Source organism: Phyllobates terribilis, unplaced genomic scaffold (assembly GCF_046119375.1).
Source record: "Phyllobates terribilis strain yellow unplaced genomic scaffold, ASM4611937v1 Scaffold_5__5_contigs__length_657084704, whole genome shotgun sequence".
Lineage (NCBI taxonomy): Eukaryota > Metazoa > Chordata > Amphibia > Anura > Dendrobatidae > Phyllobates > Phyllobates terribilis.
The window spans coordinates 453,189,056-453,211,083 of NW_027362765.1; the positions used below are offsets into that span (position 1 = coordinate 453,189,056).

At 42.1% G+C, this 22,028-nt stretch overlaps 1 protein-coding gene across 1 annotated transcript; it reads right to left on the reverse strand.

Moving 5' to 3' along the window:
• Positions 1-412: 412 nt before the first annotated feature.
• LOC141271257 (calcium homeostasis modulator protein 3-like) lies at positions 413-18,828 on the reverse strand. The gene is made up of 3 exons (XM_073681380.1): positions 18,551-18,828; positions 15,038-15,293; positions 413-838 (listed from the first exon to the last, which is right to left on the reverse strand). The coding sequence occupies exons 1-3, from the start codon at positions 18,826-18,828 to the stop codon at positions 485-487; spliced, it is 888 nt and encodes a 295-aa protein (XP_073537481.1). The 3' UTR covers positions 413-484.
• Between the last annotated feature and the right edge of the window lie 3,200 nt (positions 18,829-22,028).

Genomic DNA, 22,028 nt, shown 5'->3' on the forward strand with positions numbered 1-22,028 from the left:
TATCCACCAATCTAAATGCACCAGTACTTGCCACTACTTTGTTCTTTACAGGTCACTTTTGAGGGCACTGTTCACTTAATTATCACAGGAAGATCATTCTCAACATTAGTCAGACCTGAGCTTTTGTTTTACTTGAAGTTTGGTTAAAAAAAGGCATAGATAATTAAAGCTATTAATCATATAATAATTCCGTAACCCACATTAAGCAATGCCATTGATTTTAGGCAATATCTAAGTTCTACATGACTAAACTACATTGCAACAAATTTATGATTGCATTTACCTTGTTTACAATCCATGTAAAATAAAAATGGAGCAAATCCACCCCCTCGTACAGAAAGTGTGCATCAATTTTTGGAGCACTCCAACTATCTTTTTTACTTCGATAAGTCAGTAACAAATGTACGCCATTATGTAGTGTTTGGGCTAATGATACAACCATAACTCAGTATCTCTCAGTTTCTTGGCAGATGTGTATCTTTATTTAGCTTTCACGATCTGGGAGATCTCCACCAAGTATTGGTGGACGACATTGGTACCATTGATCCACGAACACCAGTGTGTCCACTTGAGCATCGCTGAATTTTCTCCTATTGTGATAGGCTTCTTCCTCTTCTTCTCTTTCCTTTCTTGTCCTTTCAAAGTAATTCTTCACGCACTTATCAGCAAGCTTATGATTGTGCTCAATGCACATCACCTCAAAACATTTCTCCTCCATGTCTGCGTACTTGTTCCAATAGCGGACTTGTAGGGTTTCATGTGTGGCAAAAAGCGGCAACACAAAGCGAGCGACGGCACCAAGAAGAATAAGTGTAAGAACTGCTATATATCCAATACCCTGAAAAGACAGAAGGAAAAAAGGACAAGAGATATCAATCTAAAAATCCAAGAATTAAAGGGAACCTGACAGAGGATACTTCACAAGCCACAGGGGAACCGTGCCGCAAGGCAGACTAGTCGGACAGGCTTCCTGGAGTGACAGGTTTCTCGCTGTGTGTGTGTATAGGGAGAGACCCGTCAGTCAATGGTGGCAGGTGGGGAGAAGAAGCTGCCCAACTAGTCTCTGAGAAAGTTTGGACCCTGGCTCCTTTAACCGTATGTTAAAAGTATTTCAGAGTTAAACATATATGGCTCAAACCATACAGCCAGTGTCCGTGGATCGGACAGCAGGTGTCGGCTGTCAGTTACCCTTTAAAGGCTACATTCACGTATGTGTTTGGTAATCCTACTGTTTTGGTAGTTCCTGTCTCTTCTGCATTGAATAATGCTGCAACAAATAACTACTCTCAGTATTGTTTGGATGTGTATGGGGTAAGATTGCCTGCGGCAGTTTTGTGTTGAGTGGGTGTGAAATTAGAACAGCAGGACTGGTTTGCAGCACTGGAGCTTCGGAGAGATGGGGGGATTGAATAGGATAGAAACAGTTATTATATCATTTTTAAAAAACAGTTTCTCCACTTAGCTTATTTTCTTTTTAATCTCTTTACTCCCAAAGGGTGTTTGCACGTTAATGACCAGGCCAATTTTTACAATTCTGACCAGTGTCACTTTATGAGCTAATAACTCTGTAGTGTTTCAACGGATCCCACTGATTCTGACATTATTTTTTTCGTGACATATTGTACTTCATGGTAGTGGTAAAATGTTTCAAATATTTTTTGCTTTTATATGTGAAAAAAACGGAATATTGGCAAAATTTTAAAAAATTTTTGAATTTTCAGATTTTAATTTTTGTGCTCTTAAATCAGAAAGTCACACAAAATACATAATAAATAAAATTTCCCGCATGTCTGCTTTATAACAACACAATTTTTGAAACAGAATTTTTTTTGTTAGGAAGTTATAAGGTTTAAAAGTTGACCATTGATTTCTCATTTTCCCAACAAAATTCACAAAACCATTTTTTAGGGACCACATTGCATTTGAAGTGACTTTGAGGGGTCTATATAACAGAAAATACTCAAAAGTGACACCATTCTAAAAACTGCACTCCTCAAGGTGCTCAAAACCACATTCAAAAAGTTTATTAACCCTTCAGGTGCTTCACAGGAATTTTTGGAATGTGGAATAAAAAAAAATGAACATTTAACTTTTTTTCACAAAATGTTTTTATTTTTTTTTGCAAGGGTAACAGGAAAAAATGGACCCCACAATTTGCGCAATTTCTCCTGAGCATGCCGATATCCTATATTTGGGGGAAAACCACTGTTTGAGCGCACAGCAAGGCGCAAAAGGGAAGGAGTGCCATTTGACTTTTTGAATGCAAAATTTGCTTGAATAATTAGCGGATGCCATGTCGCATTTGGAGAGCCCCTGATGTGCCTAAGCAGTAGAAACCCCCACAAGTGACACCATTTTGGAAACGTCACAGAAGTTTATAACGTAGAGTTGTGAAAATAAAAAAATCAAATTTTTCCCACAAAAATGTTCTTTTAGCACCAATTGTTTTATTTTCACAAGGGTAACAGGAGAAAATGGAACCCAAAATTTGTTGCGCAATTTCTCCTGAGTATGCAGATACTCCATATGTGTGGGTAAACTACTGATTGGGAGCACGGCAGAGCTCAGAAAACGAGTGTCAGTTTGAAACACAGACTTTGATAAAATGGTCTGCGGGTGTCATGTCGCGTTTGAGAGCCCCTAATGTGCCTAAACAGTGGAAAACCTCTACAAGTGACCCCATTTTGGAAACTAGACCACTCAAGGAAATTATCTAGATCTAGCACCTTGAACCCACAATACAATGTTGATCTGTGAAAATGAAAAAATATATATTTTTCCCACAAAAATGTTGTTTTAGCCTCCAATTTTTTCATTTTCACAAGATAGCAGGAGAAAATGGACCCAAAATTTGTTGTGCGATTTCTCCTGAGTACGCCGATACCCCATATGTGGTCGAAAACTACTTTTGAGGCATAGTACAAAGCTCAGAAGGGAAGAAGCACCATATTGGAGTTCAGATTTTGCTGGACTGGTTTGAGGGTGCCGTGTCACATTGGCAGAGCCCCTGAGGTGCAGGAACAGCACCTATAAGAGACCCCATTTTAAAAACTACACCTCTCAATGAATTCATCTAGGCGTGCAGTGAGCATGTTGACACCCCATGTGCCTCATAAAGTTTTATACCATTGGGAGGTGAAGAAAGAATAATTACATTTTTACCACCAAAGTTTTGTTATAGCCCCAGATTTTAGATTTTCACATTGAGAAATGGGTAAAAATGGCAACAAAACTTGTCATATAATTTCTGCTGAATGTAGAAATACCCCATATGTGGCTGCACAGTACTACTTAGCCACACAATGAGACTTGAGAGGGACGCAACGCTATTTGACTCCTGGAGCACTATTTGCCTCATGGAAAGCAGATTTTCCTAGAATAGTTTGTGGAATCCATATACAGAGCATCGAAGTGCTAGAAGAGCAGAATTCCACCTTAAGTGACCCTACTTTGGAAATTATACCATTTTGGGAATTTATCTGCAGGTGTAGTGACGATTTTGACTCTATGGGTGTTTTCCGAAACAAGCAGCAGTTGATGTTGCTGAGTGAAAATTGCAAACTGCCATTGTAGTGACCAGTACGTTGTAATGACAAGTAAGTTGTAATTCCCAGTACGTTGTAGTGCCCAGTAGTGATGGATGAGCGCTAAAATGCTCGGGTGCTCGATGCTCGGGTCGAGTAAATTGGATACTCGGGAGCTTGACCTGAGCAATGAGCCCAATGTAAGTCTATGGGAAACTCGAGCATTTTTCAGGCGGCTCCCCCCGGTGGTCTGCAGAGGGCCTAAAAATTGCCCAAATCGATGGGAACAGTGTTCAAATGACATGGAAACAGCATGGGGAAGACCCCTGGAAGCATTTCTGACTCCCAGGTCACTGCTGTCAACAACGTTGTCAGAGTATTAATCCACTTTTACGGACCATAAAACATACAAAAACGAAACCAAAATGTATTTTCCTGGGAAATATGTTAAGGAACATCCTTTCCAGGGTAATGACTTGTATATAAGGCAAAATAAATAACCAAAACCAAAAATACTCCTCTACACCTTGGGCTATGTTCACACGTAGCGTTTTTGCACTTTTGCATTGCTTTCAACCAAGACAAATGCATTCACTGGGAAATGTCATTTTAACATTTTACAACCTTATCTGGCCATGTGGTGTGTGACACATCATCAGACACATGCATACAGTGCTGAAAAGACATGGGAACAGCATGGGGAAGCATCTCTGACTCCCAGGTCACGGCCTAAAAGTGTGCCATCATAAGTGACCCTTGGCGCATGCGAAGATGCCTCCCGCCATGCACCTGTCGTTGCAGACTTGCAACAATCACCGTCCATGTCCTTGTCTCAGTGCAGCGTTCAGGTGTCCCTACCCCATTCCTTGGAATGCAAGTGCAAGTATACAGCCATAACAGGCTGCAATACTATACTGCCAAATTTTTGACAGCTGCTTGCACTTGAAATGTGGCCTTTTAGGCTCGTGGAGGCGGAAGTTGTCCACAATCTTATGGTGGCGGCGACCGGGTATCCATACTCGGTCCACAGACGCCATTATTTGTCCCGGTGTCGTCTCCGCCTTCCACAAGCACGGGTCCCACAACATTACCCGTGCTCTCCCCAGTGCACTTACTGGGAAAGACCGCCTAACCACAAGCACGTGGACAGGTGAATGTGGCCAGGGACGGTACGGAGCCAGTCCACAGCTTTTTTTGCTGAGTTGTGTTTCACCACAGCCATATTCTTTAGCTTGGTGAAAGGACTCGGGAAACCATATCTACCCAGCTGTCATTTCTGCCAGGAAGTCCTCTAAAGCTGCTTTCACTTGAAATGTGGCCTTTTAAGCTCGTGGACGAGGAAGCTTTTCACAACCTTATGCTGGCGGCGGCCGGTTGTCCATACTCGGTCCCCAGGCGCCACTGTTTCTCCCGGTATCATCTTCGCCTTTCACACGCTTGGTCACACAACATTACCCGTGCCCTCCCCAGTGCACTTACTGGGAAGGACTGCCTAACAACAAACACGTGGTCAAGTGAATGTGGCCAGGGACGGTACGGAGCCAGTCCACAGCTTTTTTTGCTGAGTTGTATTTCACCACAGCCATATTCTTGAGCTTGGTGAAAGGACTTGGGAAACCATATCTACCCAGCTGTCAATTCTCCCAGGAAGTCCTCTAAAGCTGCTTTCACTTGAAATGTGGCCTTTTAGGCTCGTGGTGGAGGAAGCTTTTCACAACCTCATGCCAGCGGTGGCCGGGTGTCCATACTCGGTCCCCAGCCGCCACTGTTTCTCCCGGTATCATCTTAGCCTTCCTTAAGCATGGGTCCCACAACATTACCCGTGCTCTCCCCAGTGCACTTACTGGGAAGGACCGTCTAACCACAAACACGTGGACAGGTGAATGTGGCCAGGGACGGTACGGAGCCAGTCCACAGCTTTTTTTGCTGAGTTGCATTTCACCACAGCCATATTCTTTAGCTCGGTAAAAGGACTGGCATAGAGGGAAACCATATCTACTCTGGGTGTCATTTCTCCCAGAAAGTCCTCTAATGCAACTTGTTGCAGAATCAATGGCAGCTCGTCCAACATCAACTCACACTTGTCGGTGGTGCTTTGACACACAAACATCTTTCTTTAAGCATTTAATTTCATGACTAGAAGTTGGGCAATGGCCTGATCTGCAATGCGGTTTGAGAAATAACATGCATAAGTCACAACCTCATGCCTCGTGTTCATACTCGGTCCCCAGCCATCACTATTTCTCCCGGTGTTGTCTCCGCCTTCTACAAGCGCAGGTCCCTGAACATTACTGCTGGCACTTTTCTGTGGGAATTTGCTTGCCTCCTACCAGCCTGGAAAATTTCCAGTAAACTATGGTGCGACGCTATGGTATTAGCACTGCCCCCAGTATCAGTAGCGAAGCCATCCCCAATTTCCTTCTCAGGAATTTTATTTGGTGGACTGAGTGGCTGCCCAAATACATTAGTTTCTCACAAAGGAGCTGAAGATAGAGTGGCAGTAGGTGCAAGTTTCTCCAGCCTGTTAGATATTAGAGTGTGAACGGCAGCACATTGGATCAGTGGTTAGAACTGAAGCCTTGCAGTGCTGGGATCCTGGGTTCAAATCCCAGCAAGGACAACATCTGCAAGGATTTTGTATGCTCTCCCCGTGCTTGCGTGGGTTTCCACCTCAGTAAAAAAGCAGCCATAGAGTGTCCGGGAACCTTCCCACACACCTTTCTTAGCCACGACTGCTTCTCAGCAGGGTTGGACGGTCCCACCAGAGAATCCTCTGGTGTGCCCTGGCTTTTACATCAGGAGAGTTCATGATAGCACTAACTTTGCAGATGCTATGGGGCTCTTGAGCGGAGGAGAAAGGCGAGCCCTCAGAATCAAATCCTCTGGTGGGCACAATGTTTTTCAATCTGAAACAGCTTCTCAGTGGGAGCTGTATTTCACCACAGACATATTCTTTAGCTTGGTGAAAGGACTGGCATAGAGGGAAACCGTATCTACTCCGGCTGTCATTTCTCCATCACCAGGTTCCGCCCATTGTCACACACGACCATCCCTGGCTGTATGTTCAGGGGTGAGAGCCACAGATCAGGCTGCTGTGTTACAGCTTTCAGCAAATCTGCAGCGCTGAGCGGTTTGTCACCTAAACATTAAGCATGTTATCTTCAGCACAGCCTGTTGCCGCTTGGCCGAGGCAGTGCTGCAGTGCTTTCAGCTTGTGACTGATGTGGTCATTTCGGAGATGGTGGAGGAGGTGTAGGAGCTGAACAATGTGATTACATTGAGGTTACATTGGCGACTCTGTTTTTAATACTAAAGAAAGATCCTACTGTTTTGTTGTTTTTTACGTTATTTATTAAGACAAATGCATTCACCGGGAAATGTCATTTTAACATTTTACAACCTTATCTGGCAATGTGGTATGTGACACATCATCAGACAAATCCTGTTTCATTTATGATGGAGGGACTCTGAAAGTCACAAAGCCTATTTTTATAGGGCCATCAGGCGGCCCTTACTATTCTTAAAAGGCCAGCAATTGGCCATCGCTAATGTTAGAGAGCCATCAGCCGGCTATGCTTTGTTGTTCCCATTATTAACGAGTAGGTCTCCTATACTGTTATTGCATATGCAGTGACTACAAGGGCTGCCAAAAATTCGGACGCAATCCAATACCCCTTTGAAGAGACTTAGAGGAGGGTCTCAGTAAAAAAAATGTTCCCATTATAAAGGAGCGGGTCTCCTATAGCGGTAATGCCCATGCTGTGACTGCAAGGGCTGCCAAAATTTGGGAAAAACACCACTAACAATTTAAAGACACATAGAGGCGGGCCACAGTAACGAGTACGACATGTTCCCATTAGAAAGGAGAGGGTCTGCTATACAGTTATAGGGTATGCAGTGAGTCCAACGGCTGACCAAATTTAGGAAAAACCCCACTAAGAATTTAAAGACACATAGAGCAGGGCCACAGTAACGACAAATTCCCATTAGAAAGGAGAGAGTCTGCTATACAGTTATAGGGTATGCAGTGAGTCCAACTGCTGACCAAATGTAGGAAAAACCCCACTAACAATTTAAAGACACATAGAGCAGAGCCACAGTAACAAGTACGAAATGTTCCCATTAGAAAGGAGAGGGTCTGCTATACAGTTATAGGGTATGCAGTGAATCCAACGGCTGACAAAATTTAGGAAAAACCCCACTGAGAATTTAAAGTCACACAGAGCAGGGCCACAGTAACGACAAATTCCCATTAGAAAGGAGAGAGTCTCCCATAGTGTTGGCCTATGCAGTGAATGCAAGGGCTGCCAAAATTTGGGATGCACTCCAATGCCCCTTGGAAGAGACTTAGAGGGCCTCATAAAAAAATGTTCCCATTAGAAAGGAGCGGGTCTCCTATACTTGTATTGACCATGCACTAAGTGTATGGGCTGACAAACATTTACCCCTGGGTGGTATACATGAACATACTGTATAAAAAAATTTTTTACGGGCATCATAAACACCCTTTAAAAAAATTATGTTGCATCACGGACCACGGTCACCCTGGTGATATGGTGGTGGAGGATGAGTAGAAGTAGGAGGACAAGAGCAAATAGCCAAAATCAGGAAGCATATACTCATGTGTGGGTATGAAGAGGTGCATGGGAATACACCTCCCAAAAAAAGACACTGGATTTGAGTTTATGTTACGCTGCTATCATTTGGTGGTGTTGAGAAGTCTGCCCTAATCCAGCCTTTGTTCATTTTTATAAGAGTCAGCCTGTCAGCATTTTCAGTTGACAGGCGGAAGTGCTTATCAGTTATAATTCCACCAGCGGCACTAAAAACCCGCTCTGATAAAATGCTAGCGGCAGGGCAGGCCCGGACCTCCAAGACGTAGAGAGCCAGTTCATTACACATATCCAGCTTGGATACCCAATAATTATAAGGCACAGAGGAATCACGGAGGATGTTGGTACGGTCGGCAAGGTACTCCCTCAGCATCTTCCCAAACTTTGCACTCCTTGTGAGAGTACCCCGCGCCTTAGGGCCTGTGCGATGGGAGGGGCTGAGAAAATTCTCCCAGAACTTTGACAGTGTTCCCCTGCTGGATTGAAGTTATGTCTCTCTCACCTGTACTCCTTGGTTGTCCAACGAACTGTGACCTCTGCCGCTAGCGTTTTCAGATGGGATTTTTTTTAATAGTTCCGCAACAAGGGCCTTCTGGTACTGCCCCATTTTTGTAGACCTGTCCGCCTCAGGAATAAAAGATATAAAGTTCTCCTTGTAGTGTGGGTCTAGAAGTCTCACCAACCAGTAATGACTGTCACCCAAAATTTTGAGAACGCAAGGGTCATGGGAAAGGCAGCATAACATAAACTCAGCCATACGTGCCAGACTGCTATCAGGCAAGACTTCCGTGTCCTCACCAAGACGATGACTGATCATGCTCTCCTCCTCCTCTCTGTCCTCTGGCCATCCACGCTGAACAGACAGTATGACAGTTGTGCAGGTAGTACCGTCTATAGCGCATGAAACTAGCTCCTGTTCTTCCTCCTCCTCCTCTTCCTCATTGTCACCGTATCCACGTTGGGATGAGATGAGGCTGGGCTGTGTGTAATCACCCTGTATGGTTCCTTGCTCCATCTCATCGTGCTCCACCTGCAATGCATTCTCTTTGATTGTGAGCAGAGAGCGTTTCAGAAGACAGAGAAGCGGGATGGTGACGCTAATTATGGCGTCATCGCCGCTCACCATCTTGGTGGAGTCCTCAAAGTTTTGGAGGATGGTACATATGTCTGACATCCATATCCACTCCTAAGGTCTTATGTGTGGAGTCTGAACTGAATACCGACGGCCTTGTTGATGCTGGTACTCAACAACTGCCCTCTTCTGCTCACAAATTCTTCCCAACATCTGCAGTGTAGAGTTCCAATTAAACTGATAGGACATGATTTGGAAAGGCACACACCTGTCTATATAAGACTTCACAGCTCACAGTTGATGTCAGACAAAATGAAAATCATGAGCTCAAAGGAACTGCCCAAGGAGCTCAGAGATAGAATTGTGGCAAGGCACAGATCTGGCCAAGGTTACAAAATAATTTCTCCATTACTCAAGGTTCCTAAGAGCACAGTGGCCTTCATAATCCTCAAATGGAAGAAGTTTGGGACCACCAGAAGTCTTCCTAGACCTGGCCGTGCAGCCAAACTGAGCAATCGTGGGAAAAGAGCCTTGGTGAGAGAGGTAAAGAAGAACCCCAAGATCACTGTGGCTGAGCTCCAGAGATGCAGTAGGGAGATGGGAGAACGTTCCACCAAGTCAACTATCACTGTAGCCCTCCACCAGTCGGGCCTTTATGGCAGAGTGGCCCAACGGAAGCCTCTCCTCAGTGGAAGACATATGACAGCCCTCATAGAGTTTGCTCAAAAACACATGAGAAACTCCCAGACTATGAAAAATAAGATTCTCTGGTCTGATGAGATGAAGATAGAACTTTTTGGTGATAATTCTAAGCAGTATGTGTGGAGAAAACCAGGCACTGCTCATCACCTGCCCAATACAATCCCAAAAGTGAAACATGGTGGTGGCAGCATCATGCTATGGGGTGTTTTTCAGCTGCAGTGACAGGATGACTGGTCGTAATTGAAGGAAACATGAATGTGGCCAAGTACAGAGATATCCTGGATGAAAACCTCTTCCAGAGTGCTCTGGACCTCAGACTTGGCCGAAGGTTCACCTTCCAACAAAACAATGACCCTAAGCACACAGCTAAAATAACAAAGGAGTGGCTTCAGAACAACTCTGTGACCATTCTTGACTGGCCCAGCCAGAAACCTGACCTAAACCCAATTTAGCATCTCTGGAGAGACCTGTAAATGGCTGTCCACCAACATTCACCATCCAACCTGACAGAACTGGACAGGATCTGCAAGGAAGAATGGCAGAGGATCCCCAAATCCATGTGTGAAAAACTTGTTGCATCATTCCCAAGAAGACTCATAGCTGTACTAGCTCATAAGGGTGCTTCTAATCAATACTGAGCAAAGGGTCTGAATACTTATATCCATGTGATATTTCAGTTTTTCTTTTTTAATAAATTTGCAAAAATTTCTACATTTCTGCTTTTTTTCAGTCAAGATGGGGTGCAGAGTGTACTTTAATAAGAAAAAAATGAACTTTTTAGAATTTACCAACTGGCTGCAATGAAACAAAGAGTGAAAAATTGAAAGGGGTCTGAATACTTTCCGTACCCACTGTATCTGCCGACAGAGTCATGTGAGGTTATGTGCACGCCGGATACAGTTGTACTCCGGGCAGAGCAAGGAGACTATGTCCCTGCACTGCCCGGCAAGCAATATGCGGCCCTTGAGTCGGAGGGGGGGGGCCGGTGCCAGCATTGGGCCCCCCCGCCCGTCACCGCCACAAGTTTACTCATGAGAGAGGGAGCGCAGCACCCTCTCCCATGAGTCCCCTCTCTGTGACCGACGTCATCACTTGGCGCCCGGCCCGCTGTGCTGAAGATGTGTGCGGGCCAGATGCTCTGAGCAGCGAGGGAACCAGGAGGAGAGGTGAGTGCTGTTTATTTATTTTTTGTCGGGTGGGGGGCGGCATTATACTACAGACTCTGCCTATGGGAGGAGGGTCATTATACTAAAGACTCTGCCTATGGGGAGGGGGGGAATTATACTACGGACCCTGCCTATGGGGGGGAGCATTATACTACAGACTCTGCCTATGGTGGGGCATTATACTACAGACTCTGCTTATAAGAGGGGAAGCATTATACTACGGACTCTGCCTATGGGGGGGGGGTGAATTTTACTACAGACTCTGCCTATGGGTGGGGCATTAAACTACAGACTCTGCCTATGAGATGGAGGGGCATTATACTACAGACTCTGCCTATGAGGAGGGGAGGAGCATTATACTACAGACTCTGCCTATTGGGGGGAGCATTATACTACAGACTCTGCCTATGGGGGGAGCATTATACTACAGACTCTGCCTATGGAGGGGCATTATACTACAGACTCTGCCTATGAGGAGGGGGGAACATTATACTACAGACTCTGCCTATGAGGAGGGGGGGAGCATTATACTACACTATACAAGTCGGTCTGGGCCAGATGGAAAAGTGAACAATTTAATCAGCTGTAAGTCACTATATATAACTGTGCTATGATCTCTTATATGTTCTGCAGGACTGGTATCTATCAATATATGTCACCATATGGCGATAATATCAGTGATGGTCTTTGTATAGAGATTATTTTTAGTAACAGCGCGGTCATCTGCTGAGGTTCTCCTACATCCACTATCTGGGTGCGCCACTATAGTTGTAATCAGGGTTACCAGGTTAGGGGCCCACTCAAAAGTTTCGCCCCCCCGAACCAAAATCCTAGCTACGCCTCTGGTTTTAAGGCATTTTTATTATTTACTGCAAAGTCAAAAGTTTACATACACTAAGATTACTATGTCTTTAAACAATTCTGGACTGTCCATATGATGATGTTATGTGTTTGGAAGCTTCTGATAGTTTTTTTGGAAACATCTGAGTTAATTAGAGATACAGTTGTGGATGTATTTTAATGCATACCTGAAACACACTGCTTCTTTGTGTAGCATCATGGGAAAGACTAAAGAAATTAGCCAAGATATGAGGAAGAGAATTGTGAACTTGCACAAGTCTGGCTCATACTTGGGTACAATTTCAAGATACCTGAAGATGCCTCGTTCATCTGTACAAACAATTATACGCAAGTACAAACAAGATGGGAATGTCCAGCCATCATACCACTCAGGAAGGAGACAGGTTCTGTGTCTCAGAGATGAACGTGCTTTGGTCCGACATGTGCATATAAACCCAAGGATAAAAGCAAAAGACCTTGTGAAGATGATGGCGGAAGCTGGTAAGATTGTGTCAATATCCACAGTGAAACAAGTACTGTATCAACATGGGCTGAAAGGCCACTCTGCTAAGAAGAAGCCATTACTCCAAAAGAAACAAAAAAAGCCAGATTAATGTTTGCAAATACACACAGTAACAAAGACCTTAAGTTTGGAAACATGTCCTGTGGTCTGATGAAAATTGAACTTTTTGGGCATAATGACCATCATTACATTTGGAGGAAAAAGGGAGAAGCTTGGAAGCCTAAAAACACCATCCCAACTGTGAAACACAGTGGTGGCAGCATCATGTTGTGGGGTTGTTTTGCTGCAGGAGGGACTGGTGCACTTCACAAATTAGATGGCATCATGAGAAAAGAAGATTATGTGGCAATACTGAAGCAACATCTCAAGACATCAGCCAGGAAGTTAAAGCTTGGGCAGAAATGGGTCTTCCAAATGGACAATGACCCAAAGGATACTGCCAAAATGGTAGCAAAGTGGCTTAAGGATAACAAAGTCAATGTTTTGGAGTGGCCATCACAAAGCCCTGATCTCAATCCTATTGAAAATTTATAGGCTGAAAAGGCAGGTGAGAGCAAGGCGACCTACAAACCTGGATCAGTTACACCAGTTTTGTGAGGAGGAATGGGCCCAAATTCCAACTAACTATTGTGAGAAGCTTGTGGGGAAGGATATCCCAAACGTTTGACCCAAGTCATTCAGTTTAAGGGCAATTGTACCAAATACTAATGAAATGTATGTAAACTTTTGACTTTGCAGTAAATAATAAAGATGCCTTAAAACATTCTCTCCCATTATTCTGGTATTTGGCAAATATTAAAAATTATGGTAATCCTAATTGACCTAAAATGGGAAAGGTTTATTCTGATTTCATGTCAGATATTGAGAAAAACATGCATATTTTTATATACAGTCATATGAAAAAGTTTGGGCACCCCTATTAATCTTAAGCTTAATGTTTTATAAAAATTGGTGTTTTTGCAACAGCTATTTCAGTTTGATATATGTAATAACTGTTGGACACAGTAATGGTTCTGCCTTGAAATGAGGTTTACTGTGCTAACAGAAAATGTGCAATCTGCATTCAAACAAAATTTGCCAGGTGCATAAGTATGGGCACCCTTATAATTTTCTTGTTTTAAATACTCCTACCTACTTTTTACTGACTTACTAAAGCACTTTTTTTGGTTTTGTAACCTCATTGAGCTTTGAACTTCATAGCCAGGTGTATGCAATCATGAGAAAAGCTACTTAAAGTGGCCACTTGCAAGTTGTTCTCCTGTTTGAATCTCCTCTGAAGAGTGGCATCATGGGCTCCTCAAAACAACTGTCAAATGATCTGAAAACAAAGGTTATTCAACATAGTTGTTCAGGGGAAGGATACAAAAAGCTGTCTCAGAGATTTAACCTGTCAGTTTCCACTGTGAGGAACATAGTAAGCAAATGGAAGAACACAGGGACAGTTCTTGTTAAGGCCAGAAGTGGCAGGCCAAGAAAAACATCAGAAAGGCAGAGAAGAAGAATGGTGAGATCAGTCAAGGACAATCCTCAGACCACCTCCAGAGAGCTGCAGCATCAACTTGCTGCAGATGGTGTCACTGTGCATCGGTCAACTATACAACGCACTTTGCACAAGGAGAAGCTGTATGGGAGAGTGATGCAAAAGAAGCCGTTTCTGCAAGCACGCCACAAACAGAGTCGGCTGAGGTATGCAAAAGCACATTTGGAGAAGCCAATTTCTTTTTGGGAGAAGGTCCTGTGGACTGATGAAACCAAGATTGAGTTGTTTGGTCATACAAAAAGGTGTTATGCATGGCGGCAAAAAAACACAGCATTCCAAGAAAAACACTTGCTACCCACAGTAAAATTTGGTGGAGGTTCCATCATGCTTTGGGGCTGTGTGGCCAATGCCGGCACCGGGAATCTTGTTAAAGTTGAGGGACGCATGGATTCCACTCAGTATCAGCAGATTCTTGACAATAATGTTCAAGAATCAGTGACAAAGTTGAAGTTACGCAGGGGATGGATCTTTCAGCAAGACAATGATCCAAAACACCGCTCCAAATCTACTCAGGCATTCATGCAGAGGAACAATGTCAATGTTCTGGAATGGCCATCCCAGTCCCCAGACCTGAATATCATTGAACATCTGTGGGATCATTTGAAGAGGGCTGTCCGTGCTCGGCGACCATCAAACTTATCTGAACTGGAATTGTTTTGTAAAGAGGAATGGTCAAAAATACCTTAATCCAGGATCCAGGAACTCATTAAAAGCTACAGGAAGCGACTAGAGGCTGTTATTTTTGCAAAAGGAGGATCTACTAAATATTAATGTCACTTTTCTGGTGAGGTGCCCATACTTATGCACCTGTCAAATTTTGTTTGAATGCAGATTGCACATTTTCTGTTAGTACAATAAACCTCATTTCAAGGCAGAACCATTACTGTGTCCAACAGTTATTACATATATCAAGCTGAAATAGCTGGTGCAAAAACACCAATTTATATAAAACAATAAGCTTAAGATTAATAGGGGTGCCCAAACTTTTTCATATGACTGTAGTGTATGTAAACTTCTGGTTTCAATTGTATATAATTACTTGTTTCCGAGCTTTTACCTGTGATAAAAATTTGAGAAACCTGGAGATTGCCTTCCTGGTTGAGGACTGACGGAGCAAGTCAAAGTTCTTACAGGGCACTTTAGCAAGTAAGACTGACGTATCATACTCAGGAAAGTCATCAAATCCCCCAAATTGTTCAGGGTCAAGTGTCTCACTGAATCCACAGACTAATAACTTTCCATCTAAAAAGCAGATAAGGATCCACACGATGGGCGGTGCCAATGCTCTAATCATCATTGCAATGAACATTTGCCTGAAACAAGAGAATACAAGTCAGTGCTATTGTCATGTCCCATGATTTGGGAATCATACAGACAGTATTGTATTATTATTGTGTTGTTATATTGTGCTGTTTTGTTGCCATAAGGTTTGCTCTCTTAGAAGTTTGTCCTTCCTCTCTCCCCGTCTCTCTCTGATGTAGCTCTGATGTCAGTAACCTTCTTCTTCATTACTGTCTATCAGCCCCATCTTAGAAGCCTATGTGTTTACTGCTCTGATCAGAAAATTATTTTTTTACCTGCTGTATTTGTGCATACCTACAAGAATTCAGCTAGAAAATAAAGCTTCTTCTGGAGTCTTCAAATGTGCCTCCTACAGTCGAGTTCAAGCTATTCCTTACCATTAGGAAAACTAAATATTTCTCTGCCACTTGGGTACCAAGGCAATAATACTCTTATTGCTCCATTCTGTCCATTCTCAAATATGTTAGGCAATGTATTGATCTATAGGCACATGGCAAGCTGCTCCTTTTGAAATAGTGACCTACATTTTAATTGTTATTTGTTACATCAATAGTACAGATGGAAATAAGAAACTTTGTACTATATCTTATCAGAGAAATCTGCTTCTTTTGCTTTCTCATTTGATCTTACACTCAGAATTCATGGGTAAAATAGGCAAAATCTGTATTCAGATAGGAGATGACAGGTGGTACTTCTAAAATTCTAAGGAGAAAGGAGGAAAGAGAGGATGAAGGAGAGGCTGGAAGCAGACACAGACATTCTGCTGCAAATTCTCCTGAAATCACAGTTACAGTTCTCCATAGAACTTTATGAGAACCAACTGTCATCTCCCATATCATAACGGGAAAATCAGTTTTCACCGAGGATAGATTTTACCCAAGATTTGAGAATTTTGAAGATGAATGACCAGTCAAAGAGGAGAAAGAAGAGGATGTCGGTAAGGGGTTAAGCATATTCTCAAGATTAGGTTATACATCACATTTCTGTCCATGTTTTTGGCTCCTTTGATACAGTTGTGCTCAAAAGTTTACATACCCCGGCAGAATTTTTCCTTTCTTGGCCTTGTTTCAGAGAATATGAATGATAACAAAAAAACTTTTCTCCACTCATGGTTATTGGTTGGGTGAAGCCATTAATTGTCAAACTAATCTGTTTTCTCTTTTTAAATCTTAATGACAACCTGAATTTCACCTGATGTTATTTGTGTTTTTTTCTTTGCATCCCGAACAATTTTCCTGGCAGTTGTGTCTGAAATTTCTGTTGGTCTACCTGACCGTGGTTTGGTTTCTACAGAGCCCCTGATTTTCCATTTGTTAATCACAGTTTGAATGCTGCTGACTGGCATTATCAATTCCTTGGATATTTTTTTGTATTCCTTTCCTGTTATACCGTTCCACTGCCTTTTCCCGTAGATCCGTTGACGATTCTTTTGCTTTCCCAATGACTCACAATCCAGAAACGTCAGTGGCTGGATGAAAGATGCAAGAGTCTGTCTGGATCCCAGAAACTCACTCAACTTTTATGCACACACACTGATTATAAGCAAACAGGACACAGGTGAGGATTTTACCTTTAGTAGCCATTCAAACCCATTTGTGTCAAATTCTGTGCATGTTATCAGGCCAAAATCACCAGGGTATGTGAACTTTTGATCAGGGTCATTTGGATGTTTTTGGTTGTCATTAAGATTTAAAAAGAGAAAACACAGTAGTTTGACAATAAATGGCTTCACCCAACCAATAACCATGAGTGGAGAAAAAGTTTTTTTGTTATCATTTATGTTCTCTGAAACAAGGCCAAGAAAGGAAAAATTCTGCCTTGGTATGTAAACTTTTGAGCACAACTGTATATTTTCATGGGATTCAGATGTACCTTCGATGGAGCAATTTAGTTTATTGAGGCAAACAAAGTCCAAAATATGAAACTTTGACCATTTTTTTTTGCATTATCCATTTTTTCAGAGGGACACAATAGTAGTAGACTACAATAGTAGTATTTTTGGGGATTTTTTCAGTGTTTTCTGTCATGTATGAATGCATTGGAACTGACTGGTAAAATTATCTGGATAAAATAGAAACCTATAGAAATAAAACCATTTAGCACTTAGATACACATGCAAGTGAGTCAAGGACAAGTATCCTGGTTACTCGTTGCCATTCTCATAAGGATGCAAACACTATATAAGTAGAATAACACCATTTACTAGTTTGAAGATGCATTCACTTTGAAACACTGTGTACACAGCTGTACAATGCCACTTGATGAAAGAAAAAGCCATGAAAACCCTGAAGCACAATGGCATTGTCATATGGAGCTGCATGATAGACATAATGGACACGTATGTAATGCTCTGTAAAATAAATGTAATGATTCATTATAATTACTCAGTGGGTAAATTCATTCACATGAGCAGCCTTGATCTTTATAAAAAGCTGCGTCCTCACCAGTGGGACTCACAATGGTCTTCCTACATGCTGTGATCTAATTGGGTTTTACTATCTTGTAAGAAAGAAAGTACGTGACGGGCATATAAAACCATCAGGTCGATTGGTCCAACTCATGATGTCTGTCATCTCCATGTGATAACTATAGAACTGTTACAAAACACAAATCTGACCATTTTTCTTACATTTTCTGTCATAGTGATGAAGATTTATGTTATATAAGAGCAACTTTATAACTTCTGACTAGGGATGAGCGGACCCGTGGAAGTCTGGGTTCTGGTACCTGACCCAAACTTTATTCCAAAGTTTGGTTTGGGTACCAAAACTGAACTTGAACCAGCACCTGAACCCCATTGAAACCAATGAGGACCCAAACTTTTGAGGTGGAAAATTCTCTCTCTCTCTTCCCCCGGGACTCTGAACTTTGCAACAGACTTCCAGGAGAAGTCCATCTTCGGCGTTTAGCACCAGACGCTAACAGCCCGGTACAAACCCCGAACTTTTGTGTTCGGGCTCGCACATCTCTACTACTGAAGTTTTACTGGAATATTTCCTTCAATAATTGCAACAAGAGTGCAAGAAAGTGCATACTATACCACAGAGGAAGACCATGATGCTGGAATTGACCCACTCCTGGTGGGTTGTTTACCCACTGCCAGTGGTTGATGTGAATCTGTGAATAATCTGGGGTTGAGGAATTGCCCCAAGGGTCAATGAAAAGCAATGGAGGTTGTATCAAATGCATGGCCATGTTTGGTTTCAAGGAGCAGACAATATTATGTCATAGCAGTAGATTGGAAATTGTTTATATTTTTCAGACTTACCGTAAAATTTTCTTGTTTTTCTCTCGGCTTCCTACAGGTCTAGAATATTCTATTGTCAATGATCCACAATACTGACTGACAAGAATCCCAATAAAGAAGAAGATCAATGGTGGAGCCAACAAGACCATCAGAGAATAAGGTTTGTTGAAGCCTGGTACACATGGACACTTGAATTCATAGGCCTTGAAAACTACCACGCTCATTAGGAGGACTGCCCCGCAAACTATATTCAGCTTGGCTTCTGCTCCCGACTTGAAGTATTTCATAACCTTTTCCATGATGATTTCTACCACACAAACATAAAAATCATTTTTTATTTATAATTTTTAGCACTTTATTCTAAAGTTGTACATCTCATGCATTTTAGATGACTGTCGAATAATTGCTATTCTATTTATATACAAGTGTTTTAATTGGGGTAAGTGGATTAGGTTGCTGCCAGACTCCTCTTGCAGCTGCTTATCCCCAAAGTCAACATGCCAACTTTCCTTCTTTTCCCCCAATATCATCTGTCAGGGAAGAGTAGGTAGGTCCACAAACATCCATGACCTGATCACTGAATAAGGGCTCGTGCACATCACCGTATTTGCGGTCCAAGTGCGATCCGACAAAACATGGGATCGCACTCAGACCAATGTTACTTTAAGGGGTCGTGCACATGTCTGATTTTTTCCTCAGAGAGAGACTGTCCGAGGAAAAGATTGCAGCATGTAAGAGTTGGATCCGATATTTGGATCGCACTCGGCTATGGAAGTCAATAATTCTGTGAAAGCACAGACTGACAGAATGAAGAAGATGGAGACATTTTTTTTCTCCATCTTCTGCTCATCCGAGAGTATTGGATCACACTAGGATCAAACTCTAATCAGAGTGTAATTTGCATAATGACCCAATTTGCTCGGATGAGAGAATATACGCCTAACAAAGAAAATCTGGCAAAAAAAGAACTAACAGGAACAGAACCTTATAGAACTAGACTCCCTTGCTTGCTTTTGGGGCAAAAAAGCCTACTTTCTACATCCCATCTCTGTGATTGGGCTTCGAATATGCCAAATTCTAATAAGATTATTGACAGGTATCTAAAGCCATGGATTAGGGCAGGTGCAGAGGAGCGTATTTTTGGTCTCAGTATGATCCAACAAAACATCAGATGGCACCCGGACCAATGTTATGCTATGGGGCTGTGCACATGTTCAATTCTTCCTCGGACCAAATTTATGGCCGTCTTAACAGATCCTATTAATTACATTGGGACTTTCACTGATGCCAAAAATTTCCAGTGCTAGAAATTCCCAAGTTGAATTAACATAGTCATTGCGATTTGGTTTATGGATAAATTAATATGATTTTGTCCTATTAGGCTATGAGCTTTGACACTGATTAGTCATTGATTTGTATACCCCAGTATATAATACCACATTCATCCTATAGAAGAAATTGCAGGACAATTCTGCTCCCCCCTACCATTTGCTGGAAATTCCAAAAATTAGACTTAGAGAACTAAAAACAAGGCCAAAATGTTCTGCAAGTTATGATTTATGAAGCTCTAATCCCTTCACCCCCAGGCCATTTTCTGTTTTTGCGTTTTCGTCTTTTTGGTCCCCTTCTCAGAGCCATTACTTTTTTATTTTTCGGTCAATATGGCCATGTGAGGGCTTATTTTTTGCGGAACAAGTTGTACTTTTGAACTAAATTCAATAAAGTCCGATTTGTTGGACAATATCCACACTGGTAAACATCACCGAAATAGATCATAAATCATAAGGAGGGGGAAAGAGAGGAAAAGAGTGTGAATAAATATAAAATATAATTTTTAATATCAATTAAATTAAAATACCAATAAATTTATATATATGTAAAATCAAATTGTTACATACATCCAATTGGATGTATATAGGGTCGATATTATATTATAAACTCAGACCCTGTAAGTCCTGGATTGTGTATTACAGCACATGTAAATTTATATAAATCCACCACCAATGTCCCTAAAAATTAAAATTAAAGGTGTGGAATTATATAAGGATGTCCCTATTAGATGTCTGTTTCCCTAATATCTCCAAATCTGTCACTATGGAAAATAATTGCGGATCACCGCTAAAATCTGATTAAAAGGTGGATATAAATCAGTATGCGGTATGGGAACTGTAGATTGCTATTTAATGTGACAGCTGTTGCTGTTATCAAAGATATCCACTGTCACAAGTTAATGAGGGTCACTCTTATATTACAAGTGACCATACAAATGAATAAAGCGGGATCCCCGCAAAAATTCACCCAGAGGATAATTCTGACAGTTTGGATAAACGGGGATATATTATGTCCCTGTTAGTTGCGGTGTACAGCGCCCTAAATCTAGACCCCCGCAGCGGTGTAGGGAGCGGGCAGTAATCTGCCAGAGGCAGCTATGTACAGGGCTGCACCTTCGCTCCTAACACCGACAAGCCGTCTCACATGCTGACTGCGTGCACGTTATAAGCACGCGGCCACTGTAACCAGGAGCTGTCAAACTCCAGTGAGACGCTATATCGTAGGACCTGACGGGGGCATAGTGAGTGGGTAGGGAAGGGGCATAAGAGTTGTGGCTGACATGCCAATACACAGGACATAGACGTCCCTGACGCGCGTTTCGCCGGGGGTGCCGGCTTTTTCTAAGGGCCCGCTCCCTACACCGCTGCGGGAGTCTAGATTTAGGGCGCTGTACACCGCAACTAACGGGGACATAATATATCCCCGTTTATCCAAACTGTCATAATTATCCTCCGGGTGAATTTTTGCGGGGATCCCGCTTTATTCATTTGTATGGTCACTTGTAATATAAGAGTGACCCTCATTAACTTGTGACAGTGGATATCTTTGATAACTGCAACAGCTGTCACATTAAATAGCAATCTACAGTTCCCATACCACATACTGATTTATATCCACCTTTTAATCAGATTTTAGCGGTGATCCGCAATTATTTTCCATAGTGACAGATTTGGAGATATTAGGGAAACAGACATCTAATAGGGACATCCTTATATAATCCACACCTTTAATTTTAATTTTTAGGGACATTGGTGGTGGATTTATATAAATTTACATGGGCTGTAATACACAATCCAGGACTTACAGGGTCTGAGTTTATAATATAATATCGACCCTATATACATCCAATTGGATGTATGTAACAATTTGATTTTACATATATATAAATTTATTGGTATTTTAATTTAATTGATATTAAAAGTTATATTTTATATTTATTCACACTCTTTTCCTCTCTTTCCCCCTCCTTATGATTTATATTTTGTACTTTTGAACGACATCATTGATTTTACCATATCGTTTACTGGAAAACAGGAAAAAATTCCATGTGAGGTAAAATTGCAAAAAAAGTGCAATTCCACAGTTGTTTTTTTTTATCATGTTCACTAAATTCTAAAACTGATCTGCTGTTATGATTGTCCAGGTCATTACGAGTTCATAGATACCA